The following is a 20022-nucleotide window of genomic DNA, read 5'->3' on the forward strand; positions in this document are numbered from 1 at the left end:
AAGGCAAAGATGAACTTTTGGGACTTCATCAAGATCAAAAGCTTCTGCATAGCAAAAGAAACAGTCATCAAAACAAAGAGGCAACCCATGGAATGGGAGAAGATATTTGCAAATGACACTACAGATAAAAGGTTGATATCCAGGATCTATAAAGAACTCCTCAAACTCAACACACACAAAACAGATAATCATATTAAAAAATGGGCAGAAGATACGAACAGACACTTCTCCAATGAAGACATACAAATGGCTACCAGACACACGAAAACATGTTCATCATCACTAGCCATCAGGGAGATTCAAATCAAAACCACACTGAGATACCACCTTACACCAGTTAGAATGGCCAAAATTAGCAAGACAGGAAACAACATGTGTTGGAGAGGATGTGGAGAAAGGGGAACCCTCTTACACTGTTGGTGGGAATGCAAACTGGTGCAGCCACTTTGGAGAACAGTGTGGAGATTCCTCAGGAAATTAAAAATAGATCTTCCCTATGACCCTGCAATTGTACTGCTGGGTATTTACCCCAAAGATACAGATGGAGTGAAAAGAAGGGCCATCTGTACCCCAATGTTTATAGCAGCAATGGCCACGGTCGCCAAACTGTGGAAAGAACCAAGATGCCCTTCAACGGATGAATGGATAAGGAAGATGTGGTCCATATACACTATGGAGTATTATGCCTCCATCAGAAAGGACGAATACCCAACTTTTGTAGCAACATGGACAGGACTAGAAGAGATTATGCTGAGTGAAATAAGTCAAACAGAGAAAGTCAAGTATCATATGGTTTCACTTATTGGTGGAGCATAACAAATAATATAGAGGACAAGGGTAGATGGAGAGGAGAAGGGAGTTGAGGGAAATTGGAAGGGGAGGTGAACCATGAGAGACTATGGACTCTGAAAAACAACCTGAGGGTTTTGAAGGGGCAGGGTGGGAGGGTGGGGGAACCAGGTGGTGGGTATTAGGGAGGGCACAGATTGCATGGAGCACTGGGTGTGGTGAAAAAACAATGAATACTGTTATGCTGAAAATAAATAAAAAATTTAATTTAAAAAAATACAAAAAGAAAAGAAAAGAAAAGAAAACTTGCTCTGAAGGCACCTATCAACGTTATAAACCTATTTACTCTTTGACTCAGCAATTCTACCTTTGGGAATTCATCCCACATATATACTGCACACGCACAAAATAATATAAGCACAAGACTATTCAATGCAAGTTGTCTGTGATACTCAAAGACTAGAAACATCCCAAGTATTAATTTATTTACCAGGATAATGATAAATAGCACAATGGAATACCAAGCAACTGTTTTTTAAAAAAACCTCTCCTAGAAGAATAAATGAAACAAGATGGGATCAGGAGGGAGACAAACCGTAAGTGACTCTTAATCTCACAAAACAAACTGAGGGTTGCCAGGGAGGGGGGTTGGGAGAGGGGGGTGGGGTTATGGACACTGGGGAGGGCATGTGCTATGGTGAGTGCTGTGAAGTGTGTAAACCTGGCGATTCACAGACCTGTACCCCTGGGGATAAAAATACATTATATGTTTATAAAAAAATTAAAAAATTAAAAAAAATTAAAAAACCTTTCCTATATATTAATACGGAAAGATTTTTAAAGGATACATCATGGAGTCATGAACTCAAAATAGAAAACAGTATAACTTTTTTGCAAGAAACCCAGAAAAAATATATATCCATACTTGCCCCTATCTGTATAAAGAAATGCTGAAAGGATACTTAAGAAACTAATAAAATACATGGGAGCAAGAGGAAACAGCAGTAGAAGTAGTAGTCCAGAATCAGAATAAGACAATATATACCTATTACACATCCTTTCAATTTTTGAACCATGTAAATGTGTTTCTTATCACAAAATAAACGAAAATTGCTCAGATTGAGGTAGATGGCAAACCTAAAAGGACTCAAATGAAAAGGTGTTGGAAATATTGTTCATTGGGAAAAGCAAGTTGCAGAACAGTATACTTAGTATAAAATGATCCCTGTTATGAACACACACACATACCTACATATATCTAAAAAATGCCTGGAAGTACACATAATCAAATATTAACAGCAGTGACCTCTTAGGGGTGAGTCTGGAAGCAAAAGTGGGTGGGGGGAATGTGATGTTTTATTTATCTCTTTTTAAATTGAAGTACGGTTTATATACAATGAAGAGCAAGGATCTTGAGTTCAGTGAATTTGGGCAAATGTATACACCCATATAATCCACACCTCTATCAAAATAGAAAATTTCTATCCCCTTAGGGGAAGAAGTTGTTCTACCATCATTAAGACTGTTGGTTTCAACTTAAAATGATAAATTACCGTTAATTTATTCATGAAATATTCCTTTAGAGTTTAACAATGTCAAGCACTGTTACAGGCCTTAAAAATATGGCATGAAAAAAAAATAAATCCTTGCCATGTAGGAGCTTATATTCTTGTTAGAGAGAGAAAGAGAACGCAGTGAGGAAGAAGCAAATATATGTCAGATGAAAGTAACAGAACAAAAATTATCTTTCAATCATGGTTACTAAGGACTATAAAGAGTGCCTAAGGTATGTGCGGATATATCTTCCAAGTGTATTAGTAATATTAAAATCCAACAATTCTATTATTATTGCTATGTATCCTTTTCCCAAACGTTCCTTATACAAAATTTTGCTGTTTGTAAGCCAGCAATAGATGGTGAAAAAATATTAGGCTTAAAAATTTGCATGAAAAATATACAATCAAGTGAAAAAAAAATTAAGCAATAACAAATGAAAACAGCCTGGTAAATTATAATCCATACACAATTCCAGAGGCAGAAAAGAACTGGGCACCAGAACTAGTCTGAAAAGTAGGGTGAGCATGAATTAAATACAGAGGTTCTCTGGGTAACAGAAGTCTCTAATAATGAAAAAGTGATCAGGAAGAAAAATAAAGCACAGGGCTAACATTGTGATGAGCCCCAAAACATACCAGTGTAGAGCTATCAGGAATCTTATCATGCTCAGCCTGGTAAGGATCTACTCCCCTGAATGGATGATTACAATGGAAGGAATCAATGTAAAAGAATGGTTACCGTATGTCCAACCACACTTTTAATATCTGTACTTGGATATTTCACATAATCTCAAATAACTTGTTTACAACTCCTAATTTCTCTGTAATCTGCCCTTCACTAGTCTTCCACAACTCACAAATGGTACCTTTGTCCATCCAGTTCCTTAGTTCACAAATCTGGAAATGATTCTTAATCCCCCCTTTCATCACTGTATTTATGCAGTCAACAATATCTAATTGTGAATCTACCAGTGGCCAGGCAATGATCTTTCCAGATTTTGAGTAATAAAGAAAATAGTCCCTGACCTTAAGGAGTTTACATTCCACCATTCTACTACTGTCTTGTTGTATCTATTTCCTAAATATATCTCCAATCCATCCATTTGTTTCTACATCCACTGCCTTCCTTTAATCCAATTCGGCACCATTTCTTAACAGAACATTGCCATAGTCTCCCATCTATTCTCCCTACTTCCATTTATTACCCTCATAAATCAATCTGCCACACAGCAAACCAAAGAATCTTTCTAAAAATTCAAATCATATCTTGTCACTGCCTTGTTTAAAAACCATTCAAAAGCTCCTAAGTATGAAAGTACTTAGAATAAAATGCAGAATCTTTAACATGGTTTACAGGACTCTGCCTTACAATGTACCTCGTGTCTACTTATTTAACGTTTTCAGCCTCCCTAGACTTTTCCAATTGCTCACCTTTTTTTAAAGGATCTTTACACCGATGATTTGCTCTGCCAATTTCTCCTTTAATCTCTTTGTTACCTACCTTCTACTCATCTTTCACATTTCATGCTAACTTTATAACTTCCTGAAAGAACCTCTCCCTGATCCTCCCAGACTAGGGGAAGATCCCTATTACATGCTCTTTTAGCATCCTTATTTTTCTCTTTGGAGGCATTTATCAGACTTATTAAAGACCATACCTTAGAAAGGAACCCATTAAGTCAGGAATCTCATTTGCCTTGTTCATTGGTGCATCCTTGGAACCTAGGACAGTGTTTTGCATGTAGCAGGCACTTAATAAATATCTGTTAATAAATGAATGAATGATTCAACCACTGCTAGACTTGGGGAAGACACTAGTGTTTACTTTGTTTTTGGATGGGCTCTTCCATCCTATATATTTCAGAGAATGGATGCCTGAGCTTAAGCGGAGGTGGCTTAAGATTATATTATACTCCTTTACATTATATTCTCACACAGTATGAGAATAGAGTACGTTGCACTTCTTGTTTTTCAAAACCATAGGAAGTATACAAAATTCAAGTTTTTCTGTAAGCCATCAACAATCAGAAAATGAAATGAAAATATATTTTATAATAACATCCAAAACCATAAAATACACAGGAATAATCTAATTAAAGATATACAAGACCTCTATACTTAAAACTCGGAAACACTGCTAAGAGAAGGTAAAGATCTAAATAAATGGAAATACAATACCATTCTCATAGGTTCCAAGTCTCAATGTTGTTCAGATGACCTCTCTCCCAAAAGATCTATAGATTCAGTGCAATCCCATATGAACCACTTGCAGGCTTTTTCTTTCTCCAGAAAGTAAGAAAATGACTTTTATTTGGAAAGAGAAAGGATCACGAGTAGTCAAAACAACATGGAAAAACAACAACAAAAAGATGGACTTATCTACCTGACTTCAAGACATACTATAAAGCTACAATAATCTAGACAGTGTGGTTGTGGCAAAAGAACAAAGAGATCCATGGCACAGGACAAGGAGCTGAGAAATAGACCCATTTGTATCAAATGATTTTCAACAAGGGTGCCAAAGCAATTCAATAGGAAAATGACATCCTTTCAACAAATGATACTGGAAAAATGGGGCATCATATGGGAAAAAACCTTGATTCCTACCTCACTGAATTGCTACCTAATACCACATCCAAAAATCAGTTCAAAACAAGGCAAATAGAAGAGTCAACAGTTATCAAATAAGTGCCCTTTGCTCACCAGGAAAATTCAGGGCCTTCCCTAACACAACTGGTAGAGAAAATACTACACAAGATAAAACCTGTATATGCAGGTGACACATGGTTGTTGAGATGCTTGACTTTTCTTGGTTTCCAAGACTTAGCAAAGTCTTCAGGTAAGCAATGGAATCTGGGTTGAAGATGCCCAATTATCTAATTTCTTGAATTCCTTTTAGAGACCAACAGCCAGGTAGCATTTACAATAAAGTTAACATAGCTTAGACAACAGAATCCACACCAATAAGGAATCCTACCACAACTAACCAATTAGACACAATTTTATATATCTTACTAGTTTTCTTTATCTTGACTTACCAGTAATTTTCTTTTCACTCTTTTCAGCTTCCTCATTACCCACTTTTCCTATATGTAGTTTCCAACAGATATTTCCTTTTCCTTTTATATTTATTTATATAACTTTATATATTTATATTTCCTTGTTATATTTTAGACTGCAAACTTCCAAGCCACTGACAGTGATATGTAATAAGGAATTTTATATGCAAATGTTATTCTATAATTTTTCAAGTGTTTGTAAACTATAAGTTGAGTGAAAGCCATGCTAACATTATTCAGATCCAACTGTCCCTATCCAGCATTCTGCTCCAGCTCAAATTCACTTAAAGTACCCAAATTGGCCACACGGGAGTAAGAGATACTGCTCTTGGGTCCAGGTCAGGATCTGAGGTGCAGACTTGGGCAATGGAGGTTCTGTGAGGGCTACTCTTGGCCATTTGGATCCCCAGGAGGCCTGGTGGAAAACTGGCTTGTTGATGTCACCAAAACACAGGGTGGCATTTCTGCTGGAGGAGAGAAGTGACTTGTTTTTTTCTGTGGCCATGATGGTAACATTGGTAGGCTCCCAGTCCAGGGCCCCATCTGTTGCAAGCATGTAATTATTATCAATAGAAGATTCAATTCTGAATCTATACCAGACATGAGACCTTCCTTTTTCTGCCAGATCTGGTTCCTGTGTTTTAAACAGAGTCATTACCGATGAAGGTGCAGAATCTTCAGGAATCATTGTGGAAAAAGAAGTAAATATCAGGGGTGCCTGGGTGGCTCAGTGGGTTAAGCCTCTGCCTTCGGCTCAGGTCATGATCTCAGGGTCCTGGGATGGAGTCCCTCATCACACTCTCTGCTTGGCAGGGAGCCTGCTTCCTCCTCTCTCTCTCTGCCTGCCTCTCTGCCTACTTGGGATCTCTGTCAAATAAATAAATAAAATCTTAAAAATAAAAAAGAAGTAAAAATCAGCTCTGGGACTTTGTCATTATCATCCAGAATTTTGACCTCAACTATACTAGGCAACCAGTCCTCCCCCACTTCCATCATTCCTTCCTTACCAAACCACAGAACATTTTTTAATCTCATCAAAGTCCACTGTACTTTAAGTTTTCATCTTACCACAACTGTGATCAAGATTAAACTGGACACAGGTACTCTGGGCTATAAAGACATATCTGATATTCACACTGCTACTTTCATATGGGTCAGTGACCTTCATCCTCACCATGGAGATGTCCAGGAGGCATGTACAGCTGCATCGACTACAAGGGTGGGGATCTGAGCAGTACTGCTTCGGGGCCATCTTTGCCATCTAAGGCTATCAGGACTAAACTGCATGAGTTTCGCTTTTCCTAGTCTAGTGGCTTCTCTAACACAGGCTTAACATATTTGTTTCCACTTTGGTCTCTGTTACTTCAAAGACAAAGTGTTGCTGCTAAGCTGGCAATTTTGTAAAGTAATTGCTTCCAACATCAGTATCTTCTGTAGGTTCTATTATAAATCTTGCCCCAAGCTGGGTCAATTCAGATATTTGAATCGATAACACTCCTGATGAACCAGGGAGTATTATCATTGGCACCTTGCACATCTATATTAAGTGGACAACATTTAAAGGCTTTTCAACTACCACTTCCAAACATTTGATACAAACTATGGTATATGGCTTTATATGTTCCAAGTCTATCCTGTTACAAGTGTCTACTTTCTTCACTCAGAGTGAACTATTCCTTTTCCACATTAATCCACAGCTTCTGAACAAGCATGTCCTGGACACCTAGGCCCCATATCTTTGACAAGGTCCCATGAGGAAAGTCATCCAGCAAGAACCTTTATAGATCTCCTTGTTAATCCCTATTTTCATATTGACTCACAGTAGTGCTCGGAGTCCCTGCTTTAGGACTGCAACCTGAAGTAATGAGAGCTCAGTGTTTTGGAGAGTTGAAATGAAGAGAAAGATGTTTCTCAATGGAATCTGCAGACTGAAAGGTAGTATAGTGTACAGCCTTATTCTTCCAATTAAATATTCCTGGGAATTCATATTCTCAGTGACTCCACCATATGAGGTCAAAGTTATGACTGCTTTTTATATTTTCTTGATACTTAAGATAATTTTTACGCTATCCCTTTAAAAAATTTTTTTTGTACAGAAGTTTTATTTTTTTCATATAACACAGATTCAGGATGAACCACTGGCTGGATCTTCAGCTGCAAATATATAGGAAGCTTCTAAGAAGTTACACAATAGAAAAAGAAGTTACACAATATGAAAAGCTTATGTATTAAGGCAATTATTTATTTTTGTATTCTTTGTAAATACCTAGTACTGCCATTGCTGGACCATAGAGAAGTTCTATTTTTAACTTTTTGAGGACCCTCCATACTGTTTTCCAGAATGGCTGCACCAGTTTGCATTCCCACCAACAATATAAAAGGGTTCCCCTTTCTCTGCATCCTCACCAACATCTGTTGTTTCCTGTACTAATTTTAGCCATTCTGCCAGGTGTGAGATGATATCTCATTGTGGTTTTGATTTGTATTTCCCTGATGATGAGTAACGAACATCTTTTCATGTGCCTGTTAGCACATCCGGATGTCTTCTTTCTGGATGTCTGTTCATGTCTTCTGCCCATTTCTTAACTGGATTATTTGTTTTGGGGGCAAAGAACTTGATAAGTTCTTTATAGATTTTGGATACCCCCCCTTTTAAGAATATTTATTTATTTATATTTTTTAAGATTTTATTTATTTATTTGAGAGAGAGAGAGAGAGAACATGAGACGGGAGAAGGTCAGAGGGAGAAGCAGACTCCCCGCAGAGATGGGAGCTGGATGCAAGACTCGATCCCAGGACTCCGGGATCATGACCTGAGCTGAAGGCAGGGGCTTAACCAACTGAGCCACCTAGGCGCCCCTGGATACTAGCCCTTGATCTGATATGTCAGTTGCAAATATCTTCTCCCATTACATTGGTTGTCTTTTAGTTTCATAAGTGGTTTCCTTCACTGTGCAGAAGCTTTTTATCTTGATGGAGCCCCAATAGTTCATTTGCTTTTATTTCCCTTGCCTCTGGCAACATGTCTAGTAAGAAGCTGCTGCAGCTTAGGTCAAAGAGGTTGCTGCCTGTGTTCTCCTCTAGGATTTTGATGGTTTCCTGTCAAATTTAGGTCTTTCGTCCACTTTGAATTTATTTTTGTGTATGGTGTAAGAAAGTGGTCCAGTTTCATTCTCTTGCATGTTGTTGTCCAGTTTTCCCAATACCATTTGTTGAAGAGACTTGTCTTTTTTCCATTGGATATTCTTTCCTGCTTTGTCAAAGATGATCATTTGGTTGTGGGTCCATTTCTGGGTTTGCTATTCCATTCCACTGATCTATGTTAGAGACCACTTTCTAATCACTGAACTGAAGCCTTTTACTGAATATTTAGAAGAGGTATAAATCATTGTGTGAAATGCTTCAGAGACTTAAACATGAACTAAGATGGGTTAAGGACAATGGGGAGAGTATATGCTATGGTGAGTGCTGTGAAGTGTGTAAGCCTGACGATTCACAGACCTGTACCCCTGGGGCTAATAATACATTTTATGTTAATAAAAAATAAAAAATTAAATGAAAAAAGATGAACAAAGAAATTATATTTGTCATTAATGACATACATAGATCTTTTTATGGCTTCTCTAACAGAAATTGCAGAAGTACTGAGTCAGTGGTTTATCTGATGACAATTTCTTCACACCTTCATGAACCAGAATTCTTCCCATTTTGTATTAAGGAAACTCATCCTCTATCAAAGATATTTTTCAATCACCTTTGCCATAGGCTATCTCTTCCTATTAATATTTTAAGAATCCCAAACAATATATTCTTTTTTAAAAGATTTTTTTAAAGATTTTATTTATTTATTTGACAGGCAGAGATCACAAGTAGGCAGAGAGGCAGGCAGAGAGAGAGAGAGAGAGGGAAGCAGGCTCCCCGCCGAGCAGAGAGCCCGATGCGGGGCTCGATCCCAGGACCCTGAGATCATGACCTGAGCCGAAGGCAGAGGCTTCAACCCACTGAGCCACCCAGGCGCCCCTTAAAAGATTTTTTAACTTAATTATTGGACAGAGAGAGAGAGATCACAAGTAGGCAGAGCAGCAGGCAGAGAGAGGGGGAAGCAGGCAGAGAGCCTGATGCAGGGGTGGATCCCAGGACCCTGAGATCATGACCTGAGCCGAAGGCAGAGACTTAACCCACTGAGCCACCCAGGCACCCCTTAAACAATATATTCTTTTATTGATAACTTTTCATTATACATGGTTTCCTAAAAATGAACTCTTACGTTAAACTCTGGAGAGTCAATCTCTTTCCTAATATATACACTCACTACTTTGATCAATATTCCTTCACAGTTTGCTTAAAAATTTTTTAAAGTAGCTTTATTGAGGTATAGCTGATACACAAAGAACTACACGTATTTAATGTGGAGGTGTTTAATTTTTAGAACTCGGTATCTTGCATGAAAAAAAGCAGGTTTTTCACCAGAAAAATTCAATTCATGATCACAGCTATACTGTTACATGTAACTGAGAAAACTGATACAGTCCCCTCATTTATCTTTAGCCTTCTAATTCATTTTAAAATGATCTATGGGTTGCACAGTCTCAACAAGTTGTGCAGTCTCACCAAGGATCCTAGCCTATTTCTGCTTCAAACAGCACAATATCTCTTCTAGAATGAATATGGGGGAAGAGTATCTGTTGAAAGATTACATTTCAACTTTAGATGCTATGAAATAGTGAAGCTGCAACTTTTTTTTTTTTTAAGATTTTTTATTTATCTATTTGACAGACAGAGATTACAAGTAGGCAGAGAGAGAGAGAGGAGGAAGCAGGCTCCCCGCTGAGCAGAGAGCCCGACGCGGGGCTCGATCCCAGGACCCTGGGATCATGACCTGAGCCGAAGGCAGAGGCCTTAACCCACTGAGCCACCCAGGTGCCCCGAAGCTGCAACTTTTAAATTATACCTGAACACTTTAACTTATTAGATTAAGTGAACGCAAACCCACCATTCTTAACATATACGGAGATAAGCCAAGTTCTCAATGTAATTTCATTACTGGAACCAGCACAAAAATAAACAACCAAAACCACTGCCTACTCTAAAAAAATCAACAAAGATCCTAATTATCAATCCTAAGTTATCAACAAATATCATTAAATACATTATGTTAGGGGTGCCTGGGTGGCTCAGGTAATGATCCTGGGGTCCTGGGTTGAGACCTGCTTTGGTCTCCCTGCTCAATGGGGTGTCTTCTTCTTCCTCTCCCCCTGCTTGTGCACTCTCTCTCTCTAATAAATAAATATCTTAAAAATAATACATGATGTTAGCTTAAACTCTCATGTGGCCAAAACTAAGTAACTCCAGCTTTCAGCTTTTGATGCTCCATTCTCCAGTTAAATCATTCTAGCAACCCTAATGGAGTAAATAGGTCCTTTAAATAAGAAATTTCATAGGACCCTTGTTTAGGTTTCACTATGGTTCAGAAAGAGAAAAAGAGGGGTGCCTGGGTGGCTCAGTTGGTTAAACGTCTGTCTTCGGCTCAGGTCATGATCTAAGGGTCCTGGGATCGAGTCCCGCATCGGGCTCTCTGCTCAGCAGGGAGCCTGCTTCCCCCTCTCTCTGCCTGCCTGCCTGTCTGCCTACTTGTGATCTCTGTCTGTCAAATAAATAAATAAAATCTTTCAAAAAAATCTACAATTGGGATGAAAAATAATCTCTTCAGTTTTTCTTCAGGACAACACTTACACTGTTTGCATATTTTTTTAAAGATTTTACTTTTAGGTAATCTCTACACCCAAAATGGGGCTTGAACTCACACCCCCAGATCAAGAGTAGCATGCTCTACTAAGCCAGTGGCTACCTCTGTTTGGATAATACAATGACAAAGTTTTAAGTATGTAGGAAATAAACTGGGTATATCTGGAAGCTCAAGAATTGTGTGAAACCATGAAATGACTTAGCACCTAAGAAAGTATAAACGCATGCATCCCTAATGACCAGAATTACTTCACTTTAAAAGAAACTAAATGCAGTTTATGAATTTGTTAGCAACTTCATGTGTACTTAGAAACCCCTCTAATCAAAAAAGTTTATTTCAAATTGCATTTATACTTTTCACAAATTAGAGTGAATCCCTCTACAAGAATTTGGGTTTTTAACGGATAAATTGGCATGAGATGTTCAACATAAAAATGCTGCGCGTCCAAAGGTAAATAAAAAGACCAGTTAAAAGAAGGTACAGCTGGTTAATTAAATTAGAAAAAATTTGAGTATTTAAAATGTACCAAAGTGGTTACAAATTTAGACATATATAGATAAATAATACATGAACACTGTTATAAATAAGCCATGAGAGAAGGCGTGAAGGAAGGCCTCAGAGAAAGCCTCCAAGTTGTCCTTGGTATCCACCACGCATATATAAATTTCTTGGTATCCACTTTCTAAATTCGAAATACACACTACCCACACTAAGAGATATTTTGTTCAGAACCCACAGAATATTTGATAAGTACTCACCTGAATTAATGCATGACTGTCTTTAGAAAACGCTGAACTACCTGACAGCAAAAGAGGCTCGCTTTTCCCACAGCTTTCCTGACTGATGAGCGTGTCCGCAGAGTTGGGCTGGGGGAAGATGAGGTGACTCTTGCGCGAGTCCGCGGTGAGGGAGACCTCGTGCGAATAGGTCTGCAGGAAAGTCCGCACCCCGTCCACGCCCACGAAGTGCGAGGCCGGCACGCCCACCAGCCCGCCTCCTGAAGCCTGGAGCAGACGCGACGCGTGCCAGCGCCTCAGCCTGAGCGCCAGCAGCACGATGACGAAGGCGAGGAAGACGCAGGAGACTGCCGCCACCGCCACCACCAGATAGAGCGTGAGGTCCGCATCGTCTGGGTCGGCGGGGGTCCCGATGCTGCCCAGGTCCGCCAGGACGTCCGGGATGCTGTCGGCCACGGCCACGGTGAGCGTGACGGTGGCCGACAGAGGGGGCTGCCCGTGATCCTGCACCGCCACCACCAGGCTCTGCTTGAGCGCGTCTCTGTCCAGCAGGGCCCGCGCTGTGCGCACCTCCCCGTGTGCAGCCCCACCGCGAAGAGCCCTGGCTCGCTGGCCTTGAGCAGGCGGTAGGACAGCCAGGCGTTCTGGCCAGAGTCTCTGTCCACTGCCACCACCTTGGTGACCAGGTAGCCGGGCTCTGCAGAGCGGGACGTCAGCTCCACACCTGTGGAGCCATCGGTGGGGAGGGTGCGGTACAGAATCTCTGGCACGTTGTCGTTTTGGTCCAGCACGAACAGGCTCAGAGATACGTTGCTGCTGAGCAGAGGGTCACCGCTGTTGTGCGCCATCACTTGTAGATGCAAGTCTTGGAATTGTTCACAGTCGAAGGAACACAGGGCATGTAGAATGCCAGTGTCGGAGTTGATGGAGATGTAGGAGGATATGGGTGTTCCGAGTATGGTGTCCTCTGCCGGTGAGTAAGTGACCTGGGCGTTCTCTCCATAGTCGGAGTCATAGGCTGTCACAGACACTATGGAGGCTCCTCTAGGGTTGTTCTTCATGATATAGGCAGAGTAGAAAGCATCAGAGAAGGCGGGCGGGTTGTCATTGGTGTCTGCTACTTTCAGTGAGATGTGAGTTTCCGTGGACAGGGACAGACTTCCTCTGTCACTGGCAGTCATGGTGATGATGTAGCTAGGAACCTGTTCCTGGTCTAGGAGTGTGTCTGTCACTAAACTGTAGTAATTTCCATAAGACTTTTCTAATTTAAATGGCAGATTCTCTCAGATGAACCAGATCACTTGTCCTTTTTCCCCAGAGTCTTGATCATTTACATTTAAAAGGGCAATTAATGCCCCTCTGGGAGAGTTTTCCAGAATAGAGCTGGAGAAAGAGGTGACAACTACTTCAGGGGCGTTATCATTCACGTCCAATACTGTGATCAAGACTCTGGCTTGTGCAGAATATCCTGCATTATCCACAGCTTGCACTTCCAGCTCATAGAATCCTCGATTCCTTGTGGTTCAGCTCCCCTATTGTTGAAATTTTCCCTAAATTAGCATCTAGTTTGAAAACTTGCGCTGCCTTGTTGTCCACATAATGGAAGGAATACATCACTTCCGCATTGGCTCCTCCGTCAGGGTCAGTGGTGCTTACCCGAATCAGCTTAGTGCCTATGACCACATTCTCTGGAACACTCATGTGGTACTCAGACTGTGCAAATACTGGTGCGTTGTCATTCACATCAACTACCATCACACGGATGCGCACAGTGCCTGTGCGGACTGGGAGACCCCCACCAGAGGCCATGAGAACAAGGTAATGAATAGCCTTCTGCTCCCGGTCCAAGGCACGCTCCAAAACCAATTCTGGGTACGAGTTACCATCCGCTCCACTTTGCACGTCCAGAAAGAAGTCAGTATTACTACTGAGTCTGTGGCTCTGGAGACAGTTCTTTCCGATATCCAGATCCCAAGCGTGGGGAAGAGGGAACCACAACCCAGTGGCTGTGTTTTCACTCACTTTTATTTCTAATTCATCTTCCCGGAAATAGGGGGCATTACTTTTATATATATATATTTTTTTAATTTTTTAAAAAGATTTTATTTATCCATTGGACAGACAGAGATCACAAGTAGGCAGAGAGGCAGGCAGAGAGAGAGGAAGGGAAGCAGGCTCCCCGCTGAGCAGAGAGCCCAATGCGGGGCTCAATCCCAGGATCCTGGGATCATGACCTGAGCGGAAGGCACAGGCTTTAACCCACTGAGCCACCCAGGCACCCCAATAGGGGGCATTGTTGTTAATGTCTCTCACTTCTACCACAACCCCGTATATTTTTACTTTATCCTCCAGCAAAATCTCCAGATTTAATTGACACTTTAAGACCCCCATACAGAGTTCTTCCCAGTCTACCCTGCCTGCGAAGATAAGGCTGCCGCTTTGAAGGTTTGGAGTGAAAAGTTGAGTCATACCTCTGGAGGCTATACCGACTCCGCGCTCCTCTAGTTCCTGGGGCTCCAACCCCAGGTCCTTGGCGATGTTTCCCACCCTAGAGCCTTTCTCCAGCTCCTCAGGAACTGAATAGTGAATTTGGGCGCACCCAGTTTCCCATAGATTCCCCAGGAGAACTCCCAGCAGGACAAGCCCTTTTCAGTCCTGATGCAGTCGCTCAGGAATCATTGTCGCTTTCCTGGAGGATATTAGTTCCAATTCGTCCCTAGACCACCCAAGTCAGGACCAGTTTTTCCCATCTTCAGAATCCAACATTTTCTTCATAGTCCCAGAGATGATTAGTTTCTATCTGGGCTTTGTGCTACAGGTGCCTGCAGGGCAAGCAGGAGGCAAGGAGGATCTCTGTTTTTCTCTCCCTGATTGGTGAACAGTGGTGCTCAGAGTCCTAACCAATTAATGCACAATCTTCAACTCCAGGAAGGATCTTTGGTTTTTGTACCTCACATAGCTCCACCTACTGTTCCTCAAATAGGGATGTAAGTGGAGCCAACTAAAAAATTACAGTGCTCCTTTTAATAGGAATTTCAGTCAACTTCTTTGTATTTCTCTAAAATTTTTCATATAGAGCCACTTTCTTGAGATTATTTTCTGTAGTTGTATTGTTTTTCCAATAACCTTTCAAATGAATTTGAAGTTTCTATACTAAGTAATTTTAACCGTATAACTTTAGTGCACCTAGTTTGATATCACCACTCCCAAAAAACACCTATTATGGGACATCTTCCTAGGTGTTTCCTGTTTTGAGAAATCATAGAATAAATTAAACTTTCTCACTTGGCTGTAATAAGGGGCAGACTTTTACAGGTTTTAAATATACTTAGAGGAGCTATTATTAATATTGCCAATATTTAATATTTAGAAATCAAAATTGCACAATATGGAAACCTAAAAATAGGAAATGCAATTGTATATATTATCAGAAGCACATGGACAAGAAGTCAAGTGAATAAGACACATTAACATTTTTAGGACAGAATGGAAGCACTTCAACTTGCATTTACTGGAAGTAAGGGTAGTACTTTACAACGAACTAACATATTTTATTTCAAAACCATGTTTGAGAAAATTAGCAATCCAAAGAATAGTAAAAACTTACCTTTTTCTGAGTAACAAACCCAATTCCATTTACTGAAAATGACTGGTAATACATTTGAAAGCCCATCAAAATTAAGGAAAAAATTCCCATTATTCTGCTTTCATGAATGTAAATGTTTGGATTCTGAGGATAAGCATATTTGGCAGGCCTACCACAACATATCTTTAAAGCTGGAAGGAAATCTACAGATAGTTCTGAGAAAAGACTGGGAATAAAATTGGCCTATTCAGTGGGGATTCAAAGAATCCTTAGCAAATGTAATGGACTATTATCAAAATACTACTCTGTCTTTTAGAAAAAAAAGCCTTTCGTGGTGCCTGGGTGGCTCAGCCAGTTAAGCCTCTGCTGTCTGTTAAGCCTCTGCCTTCAGCTTAGGTCATTATCCCAGAGTTCTGAGATGGAGGCCTGGGTCTGGCTCCCTGATCAGCGGGGAGTCTGTTTCTCCCTCTGCTTCTGCCTCTCCCTAGCTAGTGCTCTGTCTCTTGAATAAATAAAATCTTTAAAAGATTAAAAAAAATTTTTCTTGTGCATTTTCCTCACTTTGTGATTATAAAGAAAAAGGCTTATATACTCAAAATATTGATGTTCTGAGAAAGAGAAACACCCACAGAAAGAAAACATTTATGCTTCAGTTACAAATATTTCTGTGGCAATGGCATCATAATATCCACCTGTCACAGTAAAGGAGATAGTGAGTGTAGGTGGATAAAGACTATCTCAGGTGAAATTGTCAAAGTATTTCAAAATACTTGAGGGCTAATAATGAAGTCACTGGCTCACACAGAAAGGAAAAGAAAATATTGAGAGTGGGTAAGCAAACAAAGTGATAGTAGATATGATCTGTTTAAGATTTTTTTGCCAAAATATTGTTTGAAAATTAAACCAAACCTGTTTATTGACACTCACGTGAGCAGAAGCATCAGTATAAGAGTTTAATTTGTTATTCTCTTCAGTGGCACTTATTACAAACGAAGCTTCAGTAGAGAGATCTTGTAAGGGTCCCATTTCTGACGTCATAGTGAGTAAATTAAGCCTTGCTTTCTGGGAATCCGAGGCAACGTACATATTGTAGGAATAAGGCAAAGTCCCTTCACTGTAGTTGGCAGGAACCATAGGTCCTGACTTGACACACAGACCAGGCTGAAAACAGCCCCAGGAGGCAGAGCTGGAGGAGCTTCGCAGGCGCAGAGCAACCGCCAGAATCACCGCGAGGAGGAATAGCACCGAAATCAGGGCCAAAGCCACCACCAGGTAAAACTGCAACTCAGCCTGAGGGTCAGAGGGCTCCGGGTGGTCGCTGACATCCGGCAGCACCTCCTGCAAGCTGTCGGCGAAAACCAGGAGCAGCGTGGCCGTGGCCGAGAGCGGCGGCTGTCCCCCATCCCGCACAGCGACCAGCAGGCGCTGGCGGGCCGCGTCCCGGTCGCCCAAAGCACGCGCCGTGCGCACCTCGCCCGTGCGCAGCCCCAGGCTGAAGAGTCCCGGCTCGCTGGCCTGCAGCACGTGGTACGACAGCCAGGCATTGTGTCCCGAGTCGGCGTCCACCGCCACCACCTTGGTGACCAGGTAGCCGGGCTGCGCGGCGCGCGGCACCGTGTCGAACAGCGCCGAGCCGTCGGGCCCCAGCGCCGGGTACAGCACCCGCGGCGCGTTGTCGTTGCGGTCGCCCACCAGCACGCGCAGGCTCACGTTGGCGCTGAGCGCGGGCGAGCCCTGGTCGCGCGCCTGCAGGGTCAGCTCGAAGGCGCGCAGCTGCTCGTGGTCGAAGGCGCGCTGCGCGAACACCACCCCGCTCTGCGCGCCCACGGATACGTAGGATTCCAGCGCCCGTGGCTCCAGGTCGCTGGCGACGATGGAGTAGGAGACGCGACCGTTGGGCCCCAGGTCGGGGTCGGAGGCGCTGACTTGGGCGATGGAGGCTCCAGGAGGATTGTTCTCGGCAATGTGGACCAAATAGAAAGCCTGTTCGAAAACTGGTGCATTGTCGTTGACATCTGCGATGTGCAGAATGATACTAGAACTGGAAGAAAGAGGTGGCTTTCCCTTGTCTGTGGCTGTGATGGTGACATTGTATGAAGGAGTCTTCTCCCGGTCCAGAGACCCATCTGTTACAAGCTTGTAGTAATTACTGGCAGAAGATTCAATTCTGAAAGGAACTTTTTCTTTTATGAGGCATGTGACTTCTCCATTTTCGCCTGAATCTTTGTCATGTGTTTTGAACAGAGCAATCACCATGCCGTGTTCTGCGTCCTCGGTTATGGAATTAGACACTGAAGTGAAAATAACCTCTGGGGCATTGTCATTCTCATCTAAAATTTCTACTATAATTTTACATTCAGTGGCCATGCCTCCACCATCCTTGGCTTCTATGCTCATGGTATAGCTACTACTGATTTCGAAGTCTATAGGACCTTTGGATTTAATTTCTCCATTTTGATGGTCTAGCATAAACATATTTCCAATATCTCTTAGTGTTTTGAAGGAGTAGGTGATCTCTGCATTGATGCCCTCATCCTGGTCCATGGCTGTCACCTTTAGCACAGAGGTGCCCAAGGGCAAGTTCTCTGGAAGGCTAACTTTGTACACATCCTGACTGAACACTGGGGGATTATCGTTGGCATCAGTGATCTCAATCCTGATTTGAATGGTGCCACTTCGGACTGGGTCACCCCCATCCAGTGCAGTCAGAACCAGAAGATGGGAGCTCTGGTGTTCCCGGTCCAGGGGCTTCTCCAATATTAATTCTGGGGCATTCTTGCCTTCAGTCTTATCCTTCACCATCAGAGAGAAATACTCATTATAGCTGAGTTGGTAACTCTGGAGAGAATTAGGTCCTACATCTGCATCTATAGCGGATTCCAGACCAAACCGAGTTCCTAGAATTGCAAGTTCATTGATTTGTAAAACAATGCTATTTTGGGGGAAATACGGTGGATTATCATTTATATCTTCTATCTTCACTGTTATGTGAAAAACATTTAGAGGATTCTCTGCCACAATCTCTAGGGGCACCACACACAGGGTGCTTTGGGAACAGAGGGACTCCCTATCTATTCTGTCACTGACAAGTATGTTGCCATTCTCCGTGTTTATTGTAAAGTATTGTTTCTCTGCACTAACTCTCAGGTTGCGGTTCAGAAAATCCTGTACATGCAGCCCCAAGTCTTCAGCAAGATTCCCTACCACTGAGCCCCTGGCCATTTCTTCAGGAATAGAGTAGTGGATCTGCTCAGAGAGCCCCCCACAGAACAAAGGCAGCAAGAAGGAAAAGAGTACTTGCCGCTGCTGCCCGGTAAGGCTCCTCTGCTTTGCCCTAGTTCCCATCCTTTCTTCGCTGCTGCAGCTTCAGATGTTATGAGAAGATGCTTTACAAATTGTGTTTTAAATATTTACTGCTAATGCGTAGAAAACTCAACGCTGTTTCAAGGTATTCCATTCCGTATTCCAGAATCATTTGCTGAGAAGAGAGCCTGTATCTGGGCTTTATCTCCTTTCAGAATAGCTTCCGTGACTGCGCAGAAAGTCACTTAGGTAGACGTTGGACTCCAGCTCTTCCAGCGAGCGCATTGGCCAACAGCGGCACTCGGAGTCTACTCAGAAAACTGCAGTCGGAAACCTTGCAAATAATGACATCAGCTATTCTGACAGATTTGTTGGATTGAGGTATAGGAATGAGGCAATAAATAAGTTTTGGATGTGTCTATTTTCTAGTGTTTACTACCAAAGGAAGTTCTTTAGAGATCTGATTCCACAGAAGAGTCATTAACCCAATATGAGAAAAGTTTATCTTTTTCTAATGAGAGGCAGTGCACCTACTGAAGGAACAAAGCAAACTTCTCTCCAGACTTAGAACAAAGACCACATGGTAAAGTAGCCTCACCAAGTGATATGGGGAAATTTTTACAGCCATGAAATAATAGCCAGTATTATCTTCAATCTTATGTGCAGGTAACTTTCCTTCTCCTTTTTCCAGAGCACACTGAGGAAGAGCTCAGATGCATACTCAGGATAAAGATGACCAATGGCATATAGTCTTCCTTGCTACTTATGAAAGAGATTTATGGGATACCTGGTGGCTCAGTCAGTTAAACAGCTGCCTTTGGGGGTGCCTGGGTGGCTCAGTGGGTTAAAGCAGCTGCCTTTGGCTTAGGCCCCGATCACAGGGTTTTGGGAACTAGTCCCACATCGGGCTCCTAGCTCAGTGGGGGAGCCTGCTTCTTCCTATGACTGCCACTTCCCCTGCTTGTGCGCGCGCTCTCTCTCTGACATAAAATCTTTTAAAAAAAGATCAGTTCTCAGTCTTTTGTCTAAGATCAAGTAAAATCTCTTAAAGAGATTTATTAAATTTATGAAAAATTTATGAAAAGGATTATCAACTATTGTACACTTTCACCACAAACAATACCCTAGTAGGTTACCATAGGAATTTAATGACATGCAAAAATGTGAGGGTGTTTTATTTTTATTCTTCTCTCTTTTTAAAGATTTTATTTATTTGACAGACACAGAGAGAAGTAACACAAGCAGG

The 20022-nt window shown here is 41.8% G+C and overlaps 2 protein-coding genes across 13 annotated transcripts in view; both read right to left on the bottom strand.

Moving 5' to 3' along the window:
• LOC308343026 (protocadherin gamma-C4) overlaps window positions 1-20022 on the bottom strand; it is a gene marked incomplete at its 5' end in the record, with an annotated part of 174801 nt that overhangs the window by 64757 nt on the left and 90022 nt on the right. The window lies entirely within an intron of this gene.
• Window positions 11876-14566, bottom strand: LOC308342610 (protocadherin gamma-A12-like; the record flags this gene model as incomplete). Its single annotated transcript, XM_080803205.1, is given in 6 exon segments — window positions 11876-12465; window positions 12468-13170; window positions 13174-13395; window positions 13397-13950; window positions 14167-14536; window positions 14540-14566. Coding segments are annotated over 6 exon segments (2466 nt in total).

The sequence above is a fragment of the Martes martes genome, assembly GCF_963455335.1.
Source record: "Martes martes genome assembly, chromosome: 5".
In the NCBI taxonomy this organism is placed as follows: domain Eukaryota; kingdom Metazoa; phylum Chordata; class Mammalia; order Carnivora; family Mustelidae; genus Martes; species Martes martes.